Raw genomic sequence first — 23,110 nt, forward strand, 5'->3', positions numbered from 1 at the left:
TTGTAAGCTGTGTGATAAGGACTACACTTTTGCCCTGAGAACTGGTCAAGAGGGGACCTGTCCTGGGTGCTGGTTTCAAGAGGGCTTCACTCTGGCTCTCCTCCAGCTGTGCCCCTCACCACCAGGGATGGGTCCGAAGTGCCAAGGGGCTGTGCCTCTGCCCCCTTCTAGAACACAGTTTGTATCCCTGAGACATGAAATGTCCTGTCCAAACTGCTTAGTGCCCATTTCCAGGGCCCGTGGGGGTCTCCTCAGTTTATCATCCCACAGCCTGATGGATGATGGAAGATTCTGCCTGCGCCCGGGGGGCTGCTGCTGGTGGTGGTCGTGGGGGGGGGTGTGAGCAGAGAAAAGGGGGTGCCAACATGTTTTTGCAAGGAACTTCACGGAGTCTGTGAATTTTGAATTGGATCGTGGCTTTCCAGGTGGGTAAGAGGTATATTTACAAGTTAGGAGGACAGAATGTACTTGATTTAACAGTTTGTAGCCTGATTTCCAGCTTTAAATGCTCTGGATGGACCTGCATTGGTACTCTTGTCTCACAATGTAGAAATGAGCTTGAGGAGCTGTATAAAAAATACAGATAGTAAGTACTCATTATGTTTGGAAGAATAATGGCAAATATTATATTGTGTCAAACGAGCTCTTTTTAGAGTAAAAAACTTTCAAATGCATTACAGAACTGACAATAATCAGTTGAAATGTCAAAATCTTACCTTAGTTCCCTTCCTCCATTTGTAGAAGATACCCTATTTAATGTGCACCCATCTTTTTTTTTTTCCTTTCCACTGAGAATTCTATTGGCAGAAAGTTCTAGAGAACAGGGATATGTCTTCATTTGATAAAAACCAGGCTCGCTGCACCCAGAGAGCACTTGACATTAAGGAATCTGACGGTGAGTTATGGCAGAGGAGATGTGAACAAGATGCGTCAGCCACTGTCTTGGAAGAAATGATTTCCCTCTTTGTCCTTGATCACGTCTAGTAACTTCAGAGAAAGACTCTGTTCTTTCTCCTCTCTAGTCCTTTCTCTTCATCTGGCTGCAGAATCACATTCTGAATCTCAAGCTTCTGCCATTTCATTGGGATTTTTTTTTAACATCTTTATTGGAGTATAATTGCTTCACATTGGTTTTTTGTTTTACATCTTTATTGGAGTATAATTGCTTTACAATGGTGTGTTAGTTTCTGCTGTATAACAAAGTGAATCAGTTATACATATCATTGGGATTTCAGTTGCATTCAACCTACAATGTTAAATGCCTTCTCCCTCTGGTGCCAGAGGTGAAAAGCTGTCCAGACCATGATCCCAGCCCTCAAGCAGCTCAGAGATGAGAGGAAGCAGACAGGTGTATGTTCTCACCTGGCTGTTCTTACTACCAATGGGAACACAACCAACTAGGATAGGAGAACCGCGAGGGTCTGTGGTGAAGAGAAGAGACCAGAAAAGAGGGACATTGTCGTGGTTTTCATTTGCATTTCCTTAATGACTAATGAAGTTGAGCCCCTTTTCATATGTTTATGGGTCCCTTGGATAAGCTCCTTTTGAAGTGTCTGTTCAAGTCTTTGGTCCACTTTTTTTCTTGGGTGATTTTTTTTTAATAAATTTATTTTATTTTTATTTATTTATTTTTGGCTGCGTTGGTCTTCGTTGCTGTGCAATGGCTTTCTCTGGTTGCGGCGAGCGGGGGCTACTCTTCATTGCGTTGCGTGGGCTTCTCATTGCGGTGGCTTCTCTTGTTGCAGAGCACAGGCTCTAGGCGCGCAGGCTTCAGTAGTTGTGGCACATGGGCTCAGTAGTTGTGGCTCACGGGCTCTAGAGCGCATGCTCAGTAGTTGTGGTGCACGGGCTTAGTTCCTCCGTGGCATGTGGGATCTTCCCGGACCAGGGCTCGAACCCGTGTCCCCTGCATTGGCAGGTGGATTCTTAACCACTGCACCACCAGGGAAGTCCCCTGCCTTGCTTTCTGAAGCATTCACTCTTAGAGCCTAGCGGCCCGTGGGAGCCTTAAACTGACACTCGCCCCTCATACAAGTGCATGCCCTAGATAACAGCCTGCAGAGACACAAGCAAAGGGAAGTTCCTGATATGACTTCCCCAGCAGCCCTTGTGATTAACAGTCTCCCTGCCTCCCAGGGCCGGCCCCCTTGTGTGCTTCTTAGATAAGACCCCTGTGGAGCTCACCACAACCCTGCTCTTTTTGGTTTGAATTGATCAATCTGGCCTTAGGAACCCCAAAGAACTCTACCCGAGGACCCTAAGAGAGGCGCACACCCCAGTGCGGCCCCTCGAGGTGTGCTGTGTACTTCCTCTTGTGGTCTTTTGTTGAACCAGGATCACCCTCCGGCACGCTGCACCTCACAATTGTTAACAGAGTCATGACAGCCTGGTCAGCGCCATGCCATCCTGGTTGTTAAATATTTTGAATGTTATCCTTGGTTTCAATACCTAAGTTTAATGTTTAGTTTTGTTAGTTCTTGAGTTTACCTTACTATTGATACATTGTAAAGAGATTCAGTGGTTTCTCTAAGCCAGTGGTTCTCAAAACGTGGTCCTCCGACCAATGGTATTAGCATCTCCTGGAAACTTGTTAGAAATGCCGATTTCCAACCATCCTAGACCTACTGGACCAGACACCCTAGGGACAGAGCCCAGCAGTCTGCATTTTAACCAGCCCTCTAGAAGATTCTGGTGCCTGAGCATTCACATTTGAGAATCGCTTCTCTATATGCCTCTTGCCTTCAAAAACATCTGAGTAAGCCGTGCTTGAGCAGTTGGCTGTAATTAATCAAAGACGTTCAAACTTCCATAGGTTAGTAGTCTAACTGAGGGGTCAGAGTGGGTCTGATCAATTTGAGGATGTAGTATGTAAGCACTAGTTGGATGAATAGTTATTACATTTTAATAGAAGTGTTATGCAGTAGAGTGCTTTGGGAAAAATCTCATGGGTTTTGTAGCCGTTAATCATTTTTTTATTTTCTATATTTTATGATTTTTTGACATCGTGACTCCTTTCAGACCCAGGGAGGGACTGCCCCTCCAAGGGTTAGCTAATTCCTAAACATAGTGAATGACTTGCCTTCTACCATGCCTCTGAAATGCAAACCAACCAATCCCAAGTTCATGCCCCCACCTGCCTCCTTTCATCAGGCTTGTGCAGTATCCAGGACACTGTCCCCCTGCCCTAATCACCCCAGGGCCGGGTACTGGACAACTAGAGCCCAGTCCTACAGACCAGAGCCTGCTGAAATTACTCCCAATTCTAAACCTGCTCAGTTGCTTACCCTGCCTCGCCCATTTCTTCCCTTGAAAACCACAATAAAGGCTTTTGCTCAGACTTTCCCCTCACCCCTTCTGCCATCTGACCAACCCTGGTGCTTCCTCTTGCAGCCGTCTGTGACATGGCATGCCACTTCCTCTTGAAAACTGTGAATAACACTCTTCTTTTGAAGCCTGTCTTCATGTCCGTCATCTTATCATACGTGTTTAGAAAAAATCCCGGGTACCTCTCAAAACAGGAGCCAGATAGATTTGAGTTCCAGCTGGGCTCTGTCATTTACCCATCAGGTGACCCTGGCAATATTACTTATCCTCTGCCAGCTTCAGTGTCCTTATCTTTTGTTTTTGCGGTACGCGGGCCTCTCACTGTTGTGGCCTCTCCCGGAGCACAGGCTCCGGACGCGCAGGCTTAGCGGCCACGGCTCACAGGCCCAGCCGCTCCGCGGCATGTGGGATCCTCCTGGACCGGGACACGAACCCGTGTCCCCTGCATCGGCAGGCGGACTCTCAACCACTGCGCTACCAGGGAAGCCCCAGTGTCCTTATCTTTAAAACCCATGAAAAGATTCCTATATCATAGAACTGCCATAAGGACTGATGATAATATGCATAAAAGGAGGGCATACTGAAGAAATAGTAGCTGTATGGTCCAGGAGGTGAGAAAATCAGGGAATAAAAGTCCCCTTTAGGCTCAGAAGTAAACAAGTACAACTCATGGATAGATACCTTTCAAGTTTATATATCTTTCCTAATGTTCAGTTACTAGCAGCAGGAAATCGGGCGATATTTTATGTATTGCTATTTTTGTTCCCCAGCTCAAAAAAAATTTTTTCCCCCATGTTAAGTTATGGCTGCTGTTCCTGTTAAGGAAATAAAATGTGATAATGAATCTTTTTAACAAGAGAATTAGAGGAAGCATAGTTTATCATTGCTTTTCCTCAGCTCAAGTGTCTTTTTGATATGCTATACCTACCTCTGCTAATTACCTGAGATAGATAAACAAATTTATCAAGAAACAAGGCACAGAGAAAAGAGGTTGGAATTTGAAACCCCTCAGGCCTTAAGACAAATACCTGCTATGTGACCTTGGGCAAATCACTTACTAGCTCCAAACTTGAGTTTCCTCATCTGCAAAAGGACACAGAACACCTATAGCTAAGAAAGATGTTTAAAAAGATCAGATGAAAAAAAATCAGATGTAATGTAAGTAACGAGTCCCTTTAGTGCAAGGCCTGGGACTTGAACCTTCCCTAATCTGATGGACCTGCCAACGAATAACACAGCCCTGCCACAGCTCCCAGCTTTGAGTTTTCAGCTTGTAGCTTCTCTCTCCCTCTTTTCCCTTCCTTCCCTCCCTCCTCCTTCCAGGGGATGGATGAGTACATTTTTTCAGGATTTGAATCATTTCCTTCCTTCTCACTGAAATTGTGGCCCACATGGGATTTTACTGACAGAAACAGAAGACCCCAAACATCCAAGTAATGACCAGATGCACTCATGTTTAGCATAGACTCGTTTTCAGTTGTCCTCCCGGCCACTGGAGTTGGCCTGAGATTGCAGGAATCACTTGTCTGTGGATAAATAATCTCACCTGTGAGTCCTGCAGGAAGAGACGTAAATGCCCAGGCAAGTCCCCTTTTGGGGTGGGGTTTGGCCTATCTGGAAGTGTTCCTTTTATTCCTCAAGCTGTCCATTCTTGCTGGTCCTCCTTCTGGAAGTCTTCCCAACAAGTCTACCACCCAGAGATTTCTATTTCTTTGGGCATTTAGTGACCTTTAGTGTTCTGTAACTAAGTTGCCAAGGCTTTTGGATGTTTTCCTGCCCAAGCCCAGTTTCCCAGTCTGGAATCTCTGGCATGGCTTCTTCATCTTCCCTCACAGGCCTTGCACAGGACCATGCGCCTGAGAAACGCTCAAGAAACTTCCGTTGATTCATTCATTGATTTCAGTTAAGGCTCCTGGTAGCCCTGGGGCTTCTTAATTGAAACGGGTGGATGCAGACCAGACTATTAACAGACTTACCTGCATAGTGACTTTAAATTTAACTCATTTTTACCGCTATTGAGAAATTATAAAAGTTTTTTGACAATGCCCACCTCTTTTTGTACCAGAACAATGACTTTTCACTTCAAAACACACTAAGTAATATGCTGTAGTTTCAGTAGCACAGTTTCAGGCAAAGACATATCGACCAATTTCCTTGACGCAATAGCTTGTATTTAGAGAATATCAAATGGAACGATTTTGAGAAGCAGGTCAAGTGTGGATGACCATTTTGCTTTGTGTATGTGTGCCGTGTGGGTGGTCTGAAGAGGCAGCATTTCCTGCTGCTCATAGTCCAGGGATTGGTAAACTTTTCTGGAAAGGGCCAGAGAGTAAATATTCTAAGCTTCACATACTATCTGTGTCATAAAACTACTCAACTTTGACTTTGTAGCATGGAAGCAATCATAGATGATACATTAACAAATGGGCATGACTTTGTTCCAATAAAACTTTATTTTCAAAAACAGACAGTGGGCCACGTGCCCTAGTTTGCAGATCCCTGCTTTTGTCTCTTGTGAGCACTCTAATTCTCTGTGCTTTGAACTTCTTTATTTTGCTCTAAAGGGTTTTTTCTGTGTTGCAACTTTATTTTTAAGTGCAGCTTGAGCACAAGATAATCGTCATCTCTGAAAAGGTTGAAAAATTAATGCAGAAAATGGCACAGAATGAGGAATGCACTTAATGGTGAATGATTCACCTGCACCCTTTCTTCTACCAATCCCCACCCACTCTCAAGTCTTCCTCAGTCCTTTGGTGAGTTAAAACAAACCTTCATTACATTAGGTGAACATACTGTATTTTTGACATTTTGAAATAGATTTATTTTCATTGTTCAATTAATACATTTTTCTATCTGCACTTGCATATCTTTGTCTGGGATGGAATGCATCCTAATTTTCCTGTTACAACTAATGGAAGTATTTTTTGGTTTAAAGGCTTTTCACTTAGCAGTTGAGTGTTCAAAAATAAATTCACAAGGTTAAGTGATGGATAGGTGTGCTTCAGGGTAAGTCCCAACTGCCCTCGTCTCTGGGGAAACTGCCAGTCCAAGGTTTCCAGCCAGCAACCCACGATCACCACTGCATGTTAGTCTGGACCTGGAAAGGTGTGAGGAGATTTGAAGAAGGAAAGAGGGAAGAAGTGGGTCCTGCTGTCATGCTTATGTGGATGTCCTCTCCCCTGTGCACAGCGTATGGCAGTGATCCCCCTCGCTATCTTTCCATTTCCTGCTTTTCCTGTGTCACCTGAGGCCGGTCCTTGGGCCTCAGTTTTCTTAGGAGCAAAACAGAGATAAAAATACCTTTGCTAGCAAGTATATAGGTTTACCATGAGGTTAAAATGGGATATGAAAGTGCTCTACCTGTGTGAAGTATCATTATCATCTGAGCATTTAGAAGGAATTAGGAGGCTGAAAGACCCCCAGACCCTAGCATCTGAGGTTCCTGAAATTGCTTTTTAAGCGTAAGTGGCTGAGGCTAACTTGTGTAATTTTCATTGCTCCTATTTCTCCCTTCGCTGTTGTGGACCATGAACTGTGGATGATGGCCTGCAGCACTGAACTTGATGGATGTGATTCCTGACCTCATGGAGCTCGCAGTCTAAGAAGTAGTATGGAGTCAAGTCCAAAAACTCTTGGGAGGATCCCACCCTAGAAGCCAAAGGCCTGCTAGGATGTGTTATCGGAACAACAATAACAACATACACAGCTAATGAGCACAAAATGTCTACAACATACCATGATGTCATAATTTGGACAAAGGCTTATTCTTTCTGGTTTGGGGGCAACATGAAATGAGCGGAAAGTAAGGTAGGGTGTGTTACAGGGCTGTGAACGTGGACCCTGGTTACAGTGGACTCCTTGGTGTCTGCTGAGCCCCGGTGTGGTGCCTCCCACGGCCAAAGGCAGAAGTTTTGCATGAGAAAAGCGCTCTCCTGGTTTCTAGATGTAGCTGAATTCTCCAGCTCCACTCCCACTGTCCGGTGACCTCCAGCAAAACAAAAACAGGTAGGTGGTAATTGTGCTGTGAATGAATGATGTCTATATCGCTGGATCATAAAATCGATATCATTTTAATAACACTGAGATATCAGATGCCCCGTGAAGAAAGCAGATTTTTATAATTTAAATTGTTAGTATCAATATAATCCAAGAAATCAAAGACCAAGTCATTAACCAGTCTTTCCAGTGAGACGGATCACCTCTGAAATTCATCCTGGGGAATCTGCTGAGACCGGGGCTTGATGAAAACACAAAAACGTACTAACCAATGGTGGGGCTGGAGGACACAATACACGGGTGCACTTTTCATTAAAACATGCAGGGAAAAACCCTTTTGCCATATCTTCTGTGCTGGCTGATAAGCTTAATTCGAACACTTACTCGCCTTTTGTACAATTCTTAGCACCACGGAAAGGAAGTGCTTTTCCTTCTTCCTTAAAAAAAGTTCCAGTCCAAACCATCAGCCTCTGTATGTTGTCTTAATTACTACTTTGCACTGCACTGGGCTATGACTCTGATTTTTGGCACATGCTGTCATACACAAACTTCCTAAAATAAAATGCTCCAGGATATCCCAGGAACTCTTAGAAGGCTTTAAAAAGGGACTCGCACACTGAAAGAGTATCTTTGATGAAGACAGTTCAGGCAAGCAGAATGATTATTGCCAAAGAAGTATGTGATTCTTTGAGATCTTGAAGTGGGTCGGAAGAATCCTTGCCACCTAACTTATCATAGTTTGGGGGAGTTTGACAAGAATCCAGTTTTGATAAAGACAATCGTTTTTTCCTCCCCAAGTGACTATACATTTAAATAGCTAAAACATCTGTTCAGTAACATAGTAAAACATGTACAGTCGGAACGCCTGAGAGAAGAGCCTGCCAAACAATCGGTTGAGAGGGGCAGCACCCTCTTGCTGGGGGGAGAGCACCAAGATAAAGCAACCACTGTTTGTTTTGTCTGGTCAGGGGGAAAGCCAAGGCGACCAATAATTTTGGGTTTCTTTTATTTCATTTGTGAAGAAGTATTTGAGAAAGGGTGGCGAGAGGACATATCCTGACGGGCTTTTTTTTAACCTGTCCATTAGTAGAAGAGCATGAGAACCTTGGATGTCAACGCCTAAGAGACTCTTGAGACCAGCCACCAAACCACAAAAAGCGACTTTCTTCTTGCCTGGCCCTTACATCTCTCCCAATGGATGCAGAGACAGGGAGCAGTGTGGAGAGTGGGAAGACGACCAACAGAGGCACTCGAATCGCCCTGGCCGTGTTCGTTGGTGGCACCCTGGTGCTGGGCACGGTCCTCTTTCTAGGTAAGTGGAACTGGGCTGGTGCAGTGGCTTCCTTGTGCTGTATTCTGGCAAACCTGGTCAGGATGCAGGTGGAGGGCTGTTTGCTTGTGTTCGTAGGTGGTGCATCCTTAGTTTCTATTAAATATGCAAATGAAAGGAAGCTTTTCCTTTAGGAGGGCAAATAAATAAAAACTCCCAAGTACCAAATGCATAGTCCAGAATGTGAAGTGGGTATAAAGTGGATTCGAGTGGCTAGAGGATTTGGTTGCATCGGGCAAACATTTTTTATGCATTACATTCAACAAAATGAGTGTTTATGAATTCATAGTCAGATACTTTGATTTATTTTGTGAGGAAAGACTTTACATTGTGATCAAACCATGTTGGAATTTCTTTCCATTTGATTTTTGTCAGTGTTTGCCTGAATGAATCATGAAATTTAACTCACAAAGTACAAATCAGTCTTTAAAAATGCACCGTTAATGATATTCTTCAATTCCTTTCTAACCCAGTGACTCTGGTGGAATAAAAAATTTAACCCTGCCTTTCTCTTAGATTTAAAAACTAATATGAAGGAAACAGAGGTTTTCCTCCTAAGATTTGGAAGGTATTGTGATTCATTGATTTTAATGACTTTTGGTGAGAATGATGTACCCAGAGAGTGATGTTAAAAGCATATTCTTATGAGACAGAACAAAATAGAAAGGGGAGAGGAATGTTCTAAAATTTTAGGCATTTTGAATCTTTGACTCTTCGCCTTTGTATTTGTTTCATACGGCTCAAGTATGAAACAGTATTTCATTAGCTTGAAAGTTATGTAGGACCAAGCCCTATATTTAGGAGAGTCTAGGTGCAGTTTGAAATGTAGCAAGCCTGGGAACATACCTTGGCACATGCAGGATGCAGGAGGCCATGTTTATCTTGGCAGGGGAAAACCAGTAATTAAACTTTAAAAGAGTTAGGGTTGTGTGGTTGAAAACTCTGCTAAAACGAGCAAACCATCTTTCCATGTTTTCTGTGGCTGAAGATTTAGGAAATTAGATGGGTTTATTGCTTTCTGGTACAGCTGAACCTCCTACTCCTGCAACTGAAATTGAGGCTCTCGAAAACTGGTGTGAGATTTCTTGGCACTTGCGGTTGAGGCAAGTGTCCTATCCTGAAATACAAAACTGGAGGAAAGATGATATGGGCATGTCAAGGGAGTATGTACTATGTGGGAAGTGACTACAAAGTTAGACTATTTGTGTTTTGCAAACATTCCCAAACTTAAAAATCCAAATGATTATTGTTTAGGTAAAAATATGTGCTCTTTTTAATGACGTTACTACTGCTTGAAGCTTTTTTGAAATTCCTCTCATGATTACATTCTGAGGCTGTAGCATATTATCAGAATGTTCTTGATGGCAGTAAATCTTTTTTTTTTTTTTTTTTTTTTTTTTTTTTGGGCCACACTGATCTTAGTTCCCTGACCAAGGATCAAACCCAGGCCCTCTGCTGTGAAAGTGTGGAGTCCTAACCACTAGGCCACTGGGGAATTCCAAATCTTTGTTCCTTGAGAGAAGATGATTCTTTGAAATCAGCTCTGAAGTTTTAAGAGCACAGTAAAATTCATCAAGCCAAGCGATGCTATTATGGGTAAGGAGGCCTGCCTAAGATAGAAAAAATAACTTTCCAATGTGCCCAATAACATGGCTCTCTCTCACTTAGAATCTTTAGAGAAGCTGTAATGGTGTTAGAGAGTAAGGGTGTGGCCTCCCTCAGCCCTCGCTACTCAGTGCCGTCTGTGGACCAGCAGCGTTACAGCATCATTTGGGAGCCTGAACTCCACCCCAGACCTACTGATTCAGAATCTGCATTTTCACAAGATCCCCAGGTGATTCATTTGCAAATTAAAGTTTGAGAAGTATTGCTTCAGGTGACCATGTCCTTTCGGATGAATACATTCAGAGACATTTGCTTTTAAATAAATGCACACTCTCAAGTGAAAACATAAATGATATTTTTGTCAAATGTCTCTGCGCTATTTCTGACTCCCTTCCTTCCCTCCTCCCCTTTTCACTGCCTAGTTCCACAGGCTCTGCCACCCACCTCCACCCTGCACCTAGCAAAGTCCTTGTCTGAAAATCTCCTGGGACCTGCCAGACAATGCTCTTTATGACAGTATTTTGGTTAAGGTCGTCTTCTCTTCAAGGCACTTCCGGGTAAACTTTGTGGTATATTTTTCTGCCTATACAAGTTCAGTCACATGTCTGCAATTTCTGGCCTTCCTCCTTCCCTCTTATTTGTATTTTAGGCTCTGGGGTAATCTCTTTTTTAAAACCTTAGTCTTTATACAATAAGAGTGATAGCCACTGGCCTTGGGGTGGTTTCAGAGAACTTAGAGCCCTAGGATTTAAGGCCTTATATGCCTATACCCAGTTTATTTGATTGTATTTCATTTTTTTCTTTTAGATTTATTTTTTATTCAGGTAACATTGGTTTATAACATTATATAAATTTGATGTGTACAATTTTTTCAGCTTTCTGGGCCATGTGCTGTCTCTGTTGTGGCTACCCGACTATGTTGTAGCACAAAAGCAACCATAAACAATATGTACACAAATGGGCATGGCTGTATTCCAGTACAACTTGATTTCTGGACATTGAAATTTAAATTTCGGATCATCTTCACATGCCACGAAATATTCTTCTTATGATTTTTTCCAACCATTAAAAAATGTAAAAAACATTCTTAGCTCACAGACCATTGAGAAAGAGGCCGTGGACTGGACTTGGCCCACAGGACATAATTTGCTGACCCTCACTTTATGGTCATTCTCATGCTCATGTGGATGATGTCACTGCATTCTGAAGTCACTTCTGCTGCTTATAGACTAATCTAAAATGATAAACCAAAGCGCTCTTTAAGTTTTTTAAAAAGCCCCTAACCAGCAAAAAGTAACATTTTCATTTTTTATATTAGAAATAATTTTTTGTTGTCTCTGTTTTATTCACTTAAACCTTCACATTGTCTGGGCTTGTTGACCCCTCTTAATTTACAGGGTCTTAAGATAACCCCCCCATGGAAATGATGCTCTTCCTTCAGAGACTGGGTTTGTCTGCGTCCTAATTAATTTAACTTAAACTTTTCTTTTACTCATCATCAGGTAAGGATATTTGATTTTAGTTTTGCTTCCTTAGAGGTTTTCGGTCAATAATTATTTTCCATGAAAGAAATAACTCCTTAAAACTTTAAAAAATGAGATATAATTTACATATAACATTATTATATTGGTTTCAGGTGTACAACATAATGATTCAATACTTGTATATATTGAGAAATGATCACCATGATAAGTCTAGTTAACATCTATCACCTCACAGTTACGTATTTTTTTCTTGTGATGAGAACTTTTAAGATCTACTCTCTTATCAACTTCGGAATATACAACGGAGTATTACTAACCATAGTCACCAGGCTGTATGTTACATCCCCATGACCTATTTATTTTATAACTGGAAGTTTGTATCTTGAAAGGAATGTCTTTAACTATTTTATTATCTTTTTTTCTAAAATAAAACAAGGTATTGTCCACAATCATAAAATATTATTATTTACAATAAAGTTTGTTCTTCCACTGTAAAAGAAGACACATGCTCCTTAAAGAACATTTGGTAACCATATAGAAGTAGACTGAAGGGAAAATTTACTCCATGGTTCTAGCACCAAGGCATACTGAAATATTCCATACTAATCTTTATGTTCCACATATATTATTTTACATTTTTTTTGCTTTCTAAAGAAATCAAAAATATAACTTTACGACAAGATACTTCTTTTCTTAAAAATAGGCCTGAGAGGGCTTCCCTGGTGGCGCAGTGGTTGAGAGTCTGCCTGCCGATGCAGGGGACACGGGTTCGTGCCCCGGTCCGGGAGGATCCCACATGCCGCGGAGCGGCTGGGCCCGTGAGCCATGGCCGCTGGGGCTGCGCGTCCGGAGCCTGTGCTCCGCGACGGGAGAGGCCACAGCAGTGAGAGGCCCGCGTACCGCAAAACAAACAAACAAAAAACAACAAAAAAATAGGCCTGAGATGTTTGTTCCATAGACAGCTTTCTTGAATCTCTAATGTATCACAGGTAAAAAGACTGTTTGGAGGATGAATGTCACATTTCCAAATGATTCCTTATTTCTGCTCACAGAGTACAGCAATAATGAATTCTCCACAATTTCCTTGGCTACCACAAATATTTTCAAAGTCTAAACTCACATCTGCTAATGCCCAGGTGCTACCTGAAGTTTACAAATAGGGCACCGTTCTATACTTCTGCAGAAATCCATTTAGATGAAGTTACCAGGCAGATGGGGGAAATTAAGCCATTGGTGAAAAGCTACTTCTGTCTTACAGGGTTTTTGTTTGGTTTTGTTTTGGTGGAAGTAGTTGGAAGCTTGGTCCACCAAGCTGCATCTGTGTGGTAGATGCATCTGTCTGGCTGGGCCTGATGGGAGGAGGGTGTGTGGGGTACAGGGCAGGCAGATAATGACTCTGTTGATAGATGACTGAGTTATATAGGATATATTTTTACTCTTCCCCCTTTGATGGGCCGTGTCTGTATGGGTGGTTTAGATAAAAGACGCAGAACTTTAAATGCCACCTATGCTAGCTTTTTCCTTCCACTCTGGATTTGGTCCAAATGACACAGTCTATAAGTTTCAATTTTCCCATCACTAAAATGAGAATGTAGTTGTAAACAAAAAGTGAAATTATGAGACTTAAACCACAGATAATCAGAGATAGAAGAGACTTTAGAGATCATTTAACCCAGTGGTTCTCAAACTTGAGCCTGCATCAGAATCACCTGGAGGCCTTGTTAAAACGCAGATGGCTGGGCCCCGCCCAAAGACTTTCTGTGTCTGAAGGTCTGGGTGGGGCTCGGTCATTTGCATTTCTAATTAGCTCCCAGGTGATGTTGCTGTGCTGCCCTCGCCCTGGGGCCCCCACTCTAAGAAGCACTGGTCTGCTTGTGCCCACTTGTCTTATGTTCAAGAGAACCAAGTTTGAGAGCAGCCAAGAGTCTCACCAAGGTTACTTAGCTAGTGACCAGAGTCTGGTTCTGTGACACTGAGCCAGGTGGAGTTTTGAATTCGGTGTCAACACAGGGAAGGATGAACTGACAGCAAATGTCTCGCATACGTGCCTGACGGTGGGTTACTTGGTGGTGGTCTGCTGCAAGCCAGTCATTTCTTTATTTTGGTCTGTTTTTTCAGTGAGTCAAGGTTTCTTAAGCCTCCAAGCTAAGCCGGAGTACTGCCTGAAGCCGGAATGCATCGAAGCTGGTAAGTCAGTTTTCCATCCTGTGTCAAGTTATGATTATGGTACCTTGGTGAGTGGAAGAGAAAACAGGCGGTATTTTTAGTATTTTGTTTGCTTGAGGTTTACCAGGTATGAAATGCAATTCTGATGAAATTTTAAGTTTTCTTTCAAGAGTTGGTGTGAAGTTGTGGAATGTAGGTTTCCTGTTTTCTTTTTCCTTGCAATGAAACAGCTGTGCGGTATTCCAAATCATTATAAAGGAAATCAGGAAGGGGTGTGGAAGGCTGAATGGCCTCTCTTAAGACCTGGAGACCTTGACCTTCGTCTCCCCTTAGCTGGATACAGATTCCCATTTATCTCAAGTAGTCTTTCTGTATCTTCTGGTCAGTGGGTCTGGCCTGTCTGCGTCTAAGCAGGGACCCTCTGTAAACCGATACTTCCACTGTCACCTGGAATCTCTTTGGGTCCTTCTATTTCACGTTACAAGTCAAATTTTTCTTGAGGTGACAGACTGTGTATCAGTGGGTACCGCAAAGTGAAGACGAGCTGTTAAAGTTGCCTCAGTTTTGCAACATCTATCAGTTTTGCCCTCCATAAACCAGTGTGAGGGCCTAGAGTTGCAGGACCTGGATCCCAGCCCCACTCCCATTTTTAAGTGGCCAGGGACACTAGTGTGTGTTTTCCAAGGGGAAAGTGATGGGATAAGTTAAGCACATGGTCCTTTCACTTTCCTCTTGGCCTTAAGAGAAGAGATTAATGAATTATTGCACCAAATGTTTATTGCACTCCAGGCACTGAGTTAGGTTCTAGGAATATAGCAGTGAGGCCGAATGACCCGGTAAGGGAAGAAAGACAACAAACACCCAAGGCAATTAATGGACAAGAAAAATATCAGCTGGTGGTACATGTTATGCAGAAAATTTAAAAAAATAGAATAATGTGGTGGCAGGTGACGGGATGGCTAGATTGCAAAGTCTGAGGAAATGACATTGAAGGGGCCCTCTGAATAATGAGAAGGGAGTGCTGTGTGAAGATGGAGGAAAGGGCTTTCCAGGTGGGGGGAACAGCTGGGGCAAAGGTCCCGTAGAGGAAAGAGCTTGGGGGACTTGAGGAATGGGAAGAGCCTCTGGGTGAGGGGCAGGATGCAGGTGATCAGGGTCAGTGGGGAACCCAGGTGCCAGCAAGTTTGAGGTTTTCCTAAGTGTGTTCAGAAGCCTCTGGAGGGATTTCAGAGACACAAGACCTTACTAGCCTTCAGAAAGATCTCTCTGTGGAGAGCTCGACTCTGGGGAGTCTTTTGGGGTGGAGAGACTGTAGAGGGCAAGAATGGAAGAAGGTCGCTCAGGCAGGTGGTTATTTCGGCAAGCCAGGTGAGAAGTGATGCTGTCTCGAATTCAAGACATGGGAAGGGAGACAAGAGGGTTTAGGAGATAAAGAGCTTGCTAAAGGATTGGATGTGGGGTGCAAGAAAATTCAGAGAATCAAAGTGATACTTCGATTTTTGGCGGTGGTTGGGTGGTGGCATTTATTGAGATGGAAAAGACTTAGGTGAAAGGGCTTTTAAACTCTGAGGCCTTATACAAAGGTACTAGGTTAGACAGTTGTGTTATTAGAGTTCTTTCTTCTAAATTTATTTTTTTATTGAAGTATAGTTGAATTACAATGTTGTTTTAATTACTGCTGTACAGCAAAGTGACTCAGTTATACATATATACATTATTTTTACTATTCTTTTGTATTATGGTTTATCACAGAATATTGAATATAGTTCTCTGTGCTATACAGTAGGACCTTGTTGTCCATCCATTCCATATGTACCAGTTTGCACCTGCTAATCCCAAACTTGCATTCCTACCCTCTCCCACCCTCCTACCCATTGGCAACCACCAGTCTATTCTATTAGAGTTCTTTTTTAAAAAAATATTTATTTACTGGGCTGTGCTGGGTCTTTAGTTGCAGCACGTGGGCTCCTTAGTTGCAGCATGCATGTGGGATCTAGTTCCCTGACCAGGGATCGAACCTGGGCCCCCTGCATTGGGAGTGCAGAATCTTAACCACTGTGCCACCAGGGAAGTCCCTTGTCCCATTCTTAAGTGATCAACATATATATATATGTTTTAAACCGGGCAGTATGTTAAATGACTTACCTGTGCCATCTCATAAAAATCTTCATAAGAACCCCATGAAGTTGGTGCTATCACCCGGCCCAGTTGCACATGAGGAAATGTAGGCTTCTAGGTGCTAAATAACTTGCTCTGGGTCACATCCTGAGTTAGCAGCAGGGCTGGGCTTCAAGTTCATGTGTGGCTCCTCTCCATCTGTGCCTGTGTGCCAGAGGCCATGCCAGGAAACTCTCTTGGACCCTGGTCCTGTCTTGCTCATTTTTCATAACATTAGACCTACTAGAGTCTAGGGACAAGACAACTGTTTCAGCTTTTTGATCTTGTCCCAGAAAGGATGAGAAAGATGTGGGAATTCCCAGGTCCTTTCCTGCCCCCAGCGGAGCAGATGACCTAGGGATTTCTCCAGTGGAGCAAGGGTGACCTGGAGTCAGGTGGGGCACCAGGTGGGACTATCAGAGGACAGGTTTTAGACTTCACGTCATCACCTTGTGCTTCGTCTGTGGAACAGTTTTTGCAGATGTGTGAAATTAAAAATTTTGAACTCAAACTCAAATTGAAACCCTAAGTCAACTTTTCGTACGGAGGGCCACTTATTTCATGAGTTTTGTCTCTTTATTACGAATCATAATAATGTAAAAGTAAAGCTTGAAGAATGACATTGATTATGTCGTCTCCTGCCAGGTAGTGTTTTCCCTTGCTGCCCTCTTTTTAGTTTTCACCTTGGCGACTGGCTTTCTAATATTCAAAAAGATACTTCCGCTGTTTCTGGAGCAAAAGGCTCACCAGGGCTACAGTCCTGTAACGTGGGCGCCGCTGTGCGGTGCGTGGGCGCCCCGTGCGTGCTGCGTGGGCGCCGCGTGCGTGCTGCGTGGGCGCCGCGTGCGTGCTGCGTGGGCGCCGCTGTGCGGTGCGTGGGCGCCACGTGCGTGCTGCGTGGGCGCCGCTGTGCGGTGCGTGTCCTCCCCGTGTGTGCTGCGTGGGCGCCGCTGTGCCGTGCGTGGGCGCCGCGTGCGTGCTGCGTGGGGCCGCTGTGCGTGCTGCGTGGGGCCGCTGTGCGGTGCGTGGGCGCCCCGTGCGTGCTGCGTGGGCGCCGCTGTGCGGTGCGTGGCCTCCCCGTGCGTGCTGCGTGGGCGCCGCTGTGCCGTGCGTGGGCGCCGCGTGCATGCTACGTGGGCGCCGCGTGCGTGCTGCGTGGGGCCGCTGTGCGGTGCGTGGGCGCCGCGTGCGTGCTGCGTGGGCACTGCGTGGGTGCCGCTGTGCGCTGCGTGGGCGCCGCTGTGCGCTGCGTGCTGGCAGGATGAAGTTTGGGAGAGCGACGTTCTGGACTTTTTGCGAGCAGGTGCCAGTCTTTTCCGAGATGGTTTCTCTTCTTGACTTTCCTTTTCTATTTCCATCTATCCTAATCCCTCTTTCAGAATAAGAGATGGAGGAAGAATACAAAGAAACGAGGAAACAAGGAAAGGGCGTGCTAATGATAGTGGATCAGGCCAGAGAGGTTGATGAGTGTGAGGCATGATCTATCTGGCCAAGTACAGGCCATGTGATCTGGGCTAAATACATAAACCATCCTAAGCTCAGTTTCACCATCTGTAAAATGGGAATAAGAATTTTTATTTATCATACTGGTTGTGAGACTGAAGAAAATAATGTTGGTGGTAGTACTAGTAATCCAGGTCCACAGTGCCATATCCTTTACCCTGTACCTAGAGAGCGTTGTAATGCTCAGTTGGCAAGACTGGACCCGAGCTCAGTTCCTGTGACGGCAAAACTGGATCTTAACTCATGTGAGGCTGTTTTAGACTTTGTTCATCCTACTTAAGAGAATATGCATTTATTCCCTATAGAATTATTAATGTGCTTGCTGCAGGAGTGCTGCTCCAGACATTGCTGGAGGTATTATATAATCTGTGGTTTAGGCGTTGCATTACTTTTCTAGAATCTATGAGCTCTGAAACATCTGGCCTCAAGAGTTTCGAGTGTTTGTGGAATTGTAATAGCAAATTTGTGTGTATGGTTGCCAGATTTAGCTACGTGCATTCATTCAGGATGCTCAGTTAAATTTGAATTGCAGATATACAACAATTTTGTTTTTGCTATGAGTATGTCCCGTGCAATATTTGGTAGTACTTACGCTATAAGAGTAGTCATTTATCTGAAATGCAAATTTCACTAGGCATTGTGTATTTTATCTGGCAGCTGTATTTATTTGGCGATGTGCCTGACACTGTTCTAAGCACTTTACACATATTTTCTCATTTAATTCTCATGAAAATCCTATGTGGTGCTATTATTATCCCATTTTATACAGATGAGGAAACTAAGATACAGAGAGGCTAAGTAACCTGCCTAAGGTTACATAGTTATTGCATGGGGTTGTTGGCATTCAAAACCAGGCGGTCTGGCTCCAGAGTCTGTGATGAGGCTATACTGCCTGAAAAGGGCTTAGCATAGTTCCTGGCACAGAGGAAATGCTCAATATTAGTGATTTTATTGTTACTCCCTCCCCCCCCAACCCTGATTAAACTTAAAAAGTCAGGGTGGCATAAGGAGTGGTGTCTTCACTTCTACTAGATAAACACTAGCTGGAGATTGAATAACAATTTACCTTATATGCAATGACTTGAGGGAATACATAGCTTGGCCTTTCACAGATTTCCTTCATTATCATATTTCTTTTATTAAAACAAGACTCTCTGGTTTTTCTCCATGGAGCTGAGTAGGGGGAGAGGAGTTTTGGTGTCTTGACAGCTATGGTCCCTTGCAATTTGAAGTCACAGTTCCCTTGCAGAAAGTGCAGCCCTGTGCCCAGCTGTGAATTGTGAGTGCTGAATTGAGAGGCTGAAGCTGGAGTTTTTCCACGTAGTGGGCTCAGTTCCAAATTCAGTGTGAGTGATGTATTCCCCCACTTTATACCAGGGCTGAGGTCAGAGCTGATCTTGCAGTTTAGGTTCCTGCAAGAATACTGAGGAGATGGGATACATTTGAGGGTTGGGGGCAGGGGGAGGCTTGGGAAGGTGGCCAGAAAACAACGTGCTTATGTGAATAAAAATGTGTGTGAGGGTTCCTCTATGTGACTCTGAATATTGTGTGGGACTGAAACTTGTATGATCCGTGTTCCTGAGGTGTCCTATAGCAGATTCATTCTGTGGCTGCACAACCAGAATAACCACAAATATAAACTAAAATGAAGATTTTATGTGTCCTAGCAAATTTGCATATTAAATATTAATGATAAAATAGTAACAGTAAGTAAAATTGTAATTGGAGACAACCTAATTAATTCTGAAAGATGAAAATATTAAGTAAATTTAAAATTTATCAACCTTAGATTCTAAACCAATTTTTTTCTTTTTGGATGTGGAAGGATTGAGCGTGTTGGGGATTTTGAAGTTCTATAGAGATTAAGTTGTTTGTATATTATTAACTTCATCAAAGACAAAAAGCTGTTTGAAATTTTCATAGAAAGTCTAGGCTAGAGAAATATGTAGCCTTACTTTTAAACCTGGAGGAACCACACACATAACCAAACTGTAATATGCGCATCTAAATTTATGCAGATTACATTTTTTCGGCAAGTCATTCAAGTTTAGCTGAAAACTCATTGAGTTTTCATTACTTCAAACATAAATGTATTCTGGCATTAATTAATTATGAAAATCACCCAGGCTGTCGTCTTTCCCAGGTCATTAAAATATTGGCCGCCTTTTAAAAAAAAAAAAAAATCATTTGGTGCATATCTTTATGCTAGAGTGGTAGCCAGCAGCTGGAAGGGAGTTGGAGTTCAATATTAGGAATTTTGGGACTTTCTCATTTTGTAATGAAAGACTTTTTTTTAAAGCTCATGGATACATATTTAAGTATGAACGAACTTCCTACCGATTGACTATCTTCCATATATAATCGAGTGTGGCCTTAAGAAAGAGGAAAAGATGGCAGATCAGTCTATCGTGTCTTTCTGTTAACTCATACAAATACCCAGTTCTGCCCCTAGACCTGGGCAAGAGGGGCCCCTGCCCTGGGCCCCTCATTTAGAATGTTACACTTTGCTCTGCTCTGGCCATGCCTCTCCCCTCCTCAACCCAGAATTCCCTGCAAGGTGGCCCCAAGCCTCCTTTTAGGGCCTGTTTGGGTCTCTTCCAGGGCTTCGTTCCTCTGAGAGCTGCCCTGAATGTCAAGGGGCTCAAGGATCCATACCTGGCTCTCCAGGTCTTTATAAAGGTGTATTGTAAATAGATATTGTCAACATTTAGGTATTACATGTGGGCTTCTGTTTCAGTTAGCCTTTGTTGTGGAATAGACCACCCCAAACCTTAAAGGCCTGAAACAAGAGTGATTTAATATTTCTTATGATGCCTTGGGTTTGGTGGGGTTCCTCTGCTGAGACTGCCTAGGCTCATTCATACAGCTGCATTCAGTTGGAGGGTCGCCTGGCCTGGAAGGTCCATGATAGTTTCAGTCACACATCTGGCGGTTGGTGGTGGCTTGGTTCTTCTTCGCGTGGCCTTACCTCCTCCAGGGGGCCTTACCTCCTTCAAAGGGCAGTCTCAGGGCTCCAAAGGGATTTAACGTGGAAGGTGAAAGGCCTCTTAAGGCCTAGTTTTGAAACTCATGAAAAGTTACTCTGCCACTTTCTGTTGGTCAAAGCAAGTCACAAGGCCAGCCCAGATCCATGGCAGGGGAAATAGATCCTGGTGGCAAGAGTGGCAAAGTCACCTTGCAGAAGGATGAAAGGAATGGAAGGAAATGTCACGCGCGTCCTGGCAAACAATTTACCTTATACTCCATTTATATTCCTGTTCCGGGTGCTCCTGCAAAAGCCAGTAACTATGATATGACTAAACTTTTATCCACTTGCTCTGGATGTAATAGTTTAATATAGTGAAGTTGATTCAGGGCTTCATTTGAGGGGAAATGTAAAAGCCAAGGCTTGGGAACTGGTTGATATGAAATCGTTGTTTAGCTTGGAAGAGACCAGTACACAATGTTCAGTGCTTGTCATTAATCCTGTGATTTTCTTTTTAAATAGCTGCTTCCATCCTGAGTAAAGTAAATCTGTCTGCGGACCCCTGTGATAATTTCTTCCGGTTTGCTTGTGATGGCTGGATAAACAGTAATCCAATTCCTGAAGATATGCCAAGCTATGGGATTTATCCTTGGCTGAGACGTAATGTCGACCTCAAGTTGAAGGGTAAGTTTCTACTGGGGTTTGGTGATGTGCTTTACAGAGAGCAGTATTTGACAAGAAAAACATAGTTTTGGATTTGAGGCATGACTGCTCACTCTTTAACTATACTAAATTCACTTCCGGGATTTTTTAAAGCGGAAGATTGAAAGGAAAGCTGTGGAATTTTAATCTTTCAGATCTCAGTGGAAGCCTAGTGTAGTTCATTATATTCACATTTGATAATAGTAAGTTCTGCTGCTGAAGGATAAATAGCATTTGATTGAGGTTGGGAGCAAAGGAATACTTAATGAAAATCATGTTATATTGGTATACTTATTCATCTGTTATGTTCAGAGGAAACTTCATCACTTGCTCACTGTGTCCTGGATTTTCATGGTTTACAAAATGTACTTAACACTTCATCGTCTTTTGACATCACTTTTGGGAACTCTGGATGACCTTGTGTTTGTCATGTTGTTCCTGTTAACTTCTAAGTTGGCTCTGGGGAGACTGTCCTTTCCCCATGGCCTCTCAAGCAATGACGAGCTCACACACACATACTCACATATGCGTGCATGCACACATACTCTTCAAAAGTTGGAAATATCTTTTGCTAGAGGATCTTCTGCTCACAATTGGTCTAATTTTTATGCTGAGTTGTTGGAGAAAACCACTTCAGAACGCAAGTAGAGAGATTTCAAGGCCAGGTAAGGTGAGTGTTTTGAGAAGGCAAAAATAGCATATATCTTTTTGGCTTTCTTATAACTGAGCTATGCCATATAACTTGCATTCAGTAACACACCTAAAAGAATTTCTGAAAATTTTTGAGAATCATCATTTTTCTATCTTCTCCATATCCTTTTCCTGAAGATTTTAAGAATTAAGTTCATTAATTTTAATGAAAATTAAATACGTATCAACTTATATGTATGTTACAACATCTGAAACCATTGGCAAAATAATTAGATACCTATTGTCACTAAGGAAAAATGTGCTTAAATTTCACAACTAGATATAAATCATATGGACTTACATTTTCTACTAGAAGGCTGAAACTTAATCTTCATAAGTTATAAATGAGAATTTGCAAGAATGTCAGAGTTTTCCCATAACCCAACAGGTGAGATTCCTGTTCTGTGGAACTGTAAATAGGACCTTGAAGAATGAATTTACTGAGACTTATTTTCCTGCAGGATGTTAACTCGTGTCGGTCCTTTACCTACCATTCTTGCCTGTTTCCTGTTTCCCTTCTCTGGCTTCTTTTCTTCCTAGACAGAGAGATGTGTGCATGTGTGCACATGTACACACACACAATTGGAGAAATATCACTGAAGGATAAAAAAAAGTCAATATTTCCAGATAGATGATCCTTTTATATTAGTTATAGCCCAAAGATTTCTGTCTTCAGGGCATGAAGCAGTTATAATAATTTAAAGAATTTCTGGGAATGTCTTATTGTAAAAACTAAAATCAGTATCGGTGGGCTTTGTTTGAGGAGGACATGGTATATGGGCTAAAATTCATAGAAGTAAGAGTAAATTGTTCAGAGCAGCACAAGTTTTTTTTTTCTACTTTGAAAAATGAAAAAAATTTATTTCCAAGCTCAGTCGTGAAAGTAAAAAGGAGCACAATTAACATGCAAAGAGTAAAAAGAAAGTCACACATAAATCCACCCCTAGAAATAACTGCTAATAAAGCAATTGGGTATATAGCTTTCCAGGTGTTTTTCTCCATGTGTGGGTACATATGCATAATCTCATATGCACAGCCATATATTTAAAAAAATAAAAGATAGCTGATATTACGCACGCTGCTCTGTCACCTGCTGTAACACATAATGTATTCCTCATAGACATGGATTATGTCAGTAGATATCTTTCCTTATTATAAATAACACTATAATAATACCTAAGTTTACAC

At 42.8% G+C, this 23,110-nt stretch overlaps 1 protein-coding gene across 3 annotated transcripts in view; it reads left to right on the top strand.

The window, feature by feature from the left end:
• Window positions 1-7,243: 7,243 nt before the first annotated feature.
• Window positions 7,244-23,110, top strand: part of PHEX (phosphate regulating endopeptidase homolog X-linked) — a 206,911-nt gene continuing 191,044 nt past the window's right edge. For 2 of the 3 annotated variants that reach the window (XM_029239874.1, XM_029239875.1), the window contains exons 1-2: window positions 20,818-20,846; window positions 21,053-21,214. In XM_029239874.1, coding sequence (XP_029095707.1) covers window positions 21,157-21,214 — 58 coding nt within the window. In that variant the 5' untranslated portion in view covers window positions 20,818-20,846; window positions 21,053-21,156. Of the gene's footprint in view, window positions 7,330-8,407; window positions 8,633-13,857; window positions 13,927-20,817; window positions 20,847-21,052; window positions 21,215-23,110 lie in introns of those variants that run through there. The other variant, XM_029239873.1, reaches the window with a different exon arrangement.

This window comes from Monodon monoceros, unplaced genomic scaffold (assembly GCF_005190385.1).
Source record: "Monodon monoceros isolate NGI ecotype Baffin Bay Population unplaced genomic scaffold, NGI_Narwhal_1 Super_Scaffold_22, whole genome shotgun sequence".
NCBI lineage: Eukaryota > Metazoa > Chordata > Mammalia > Artiodactyla > Monodontidae > Monodon > Monodon monoceros.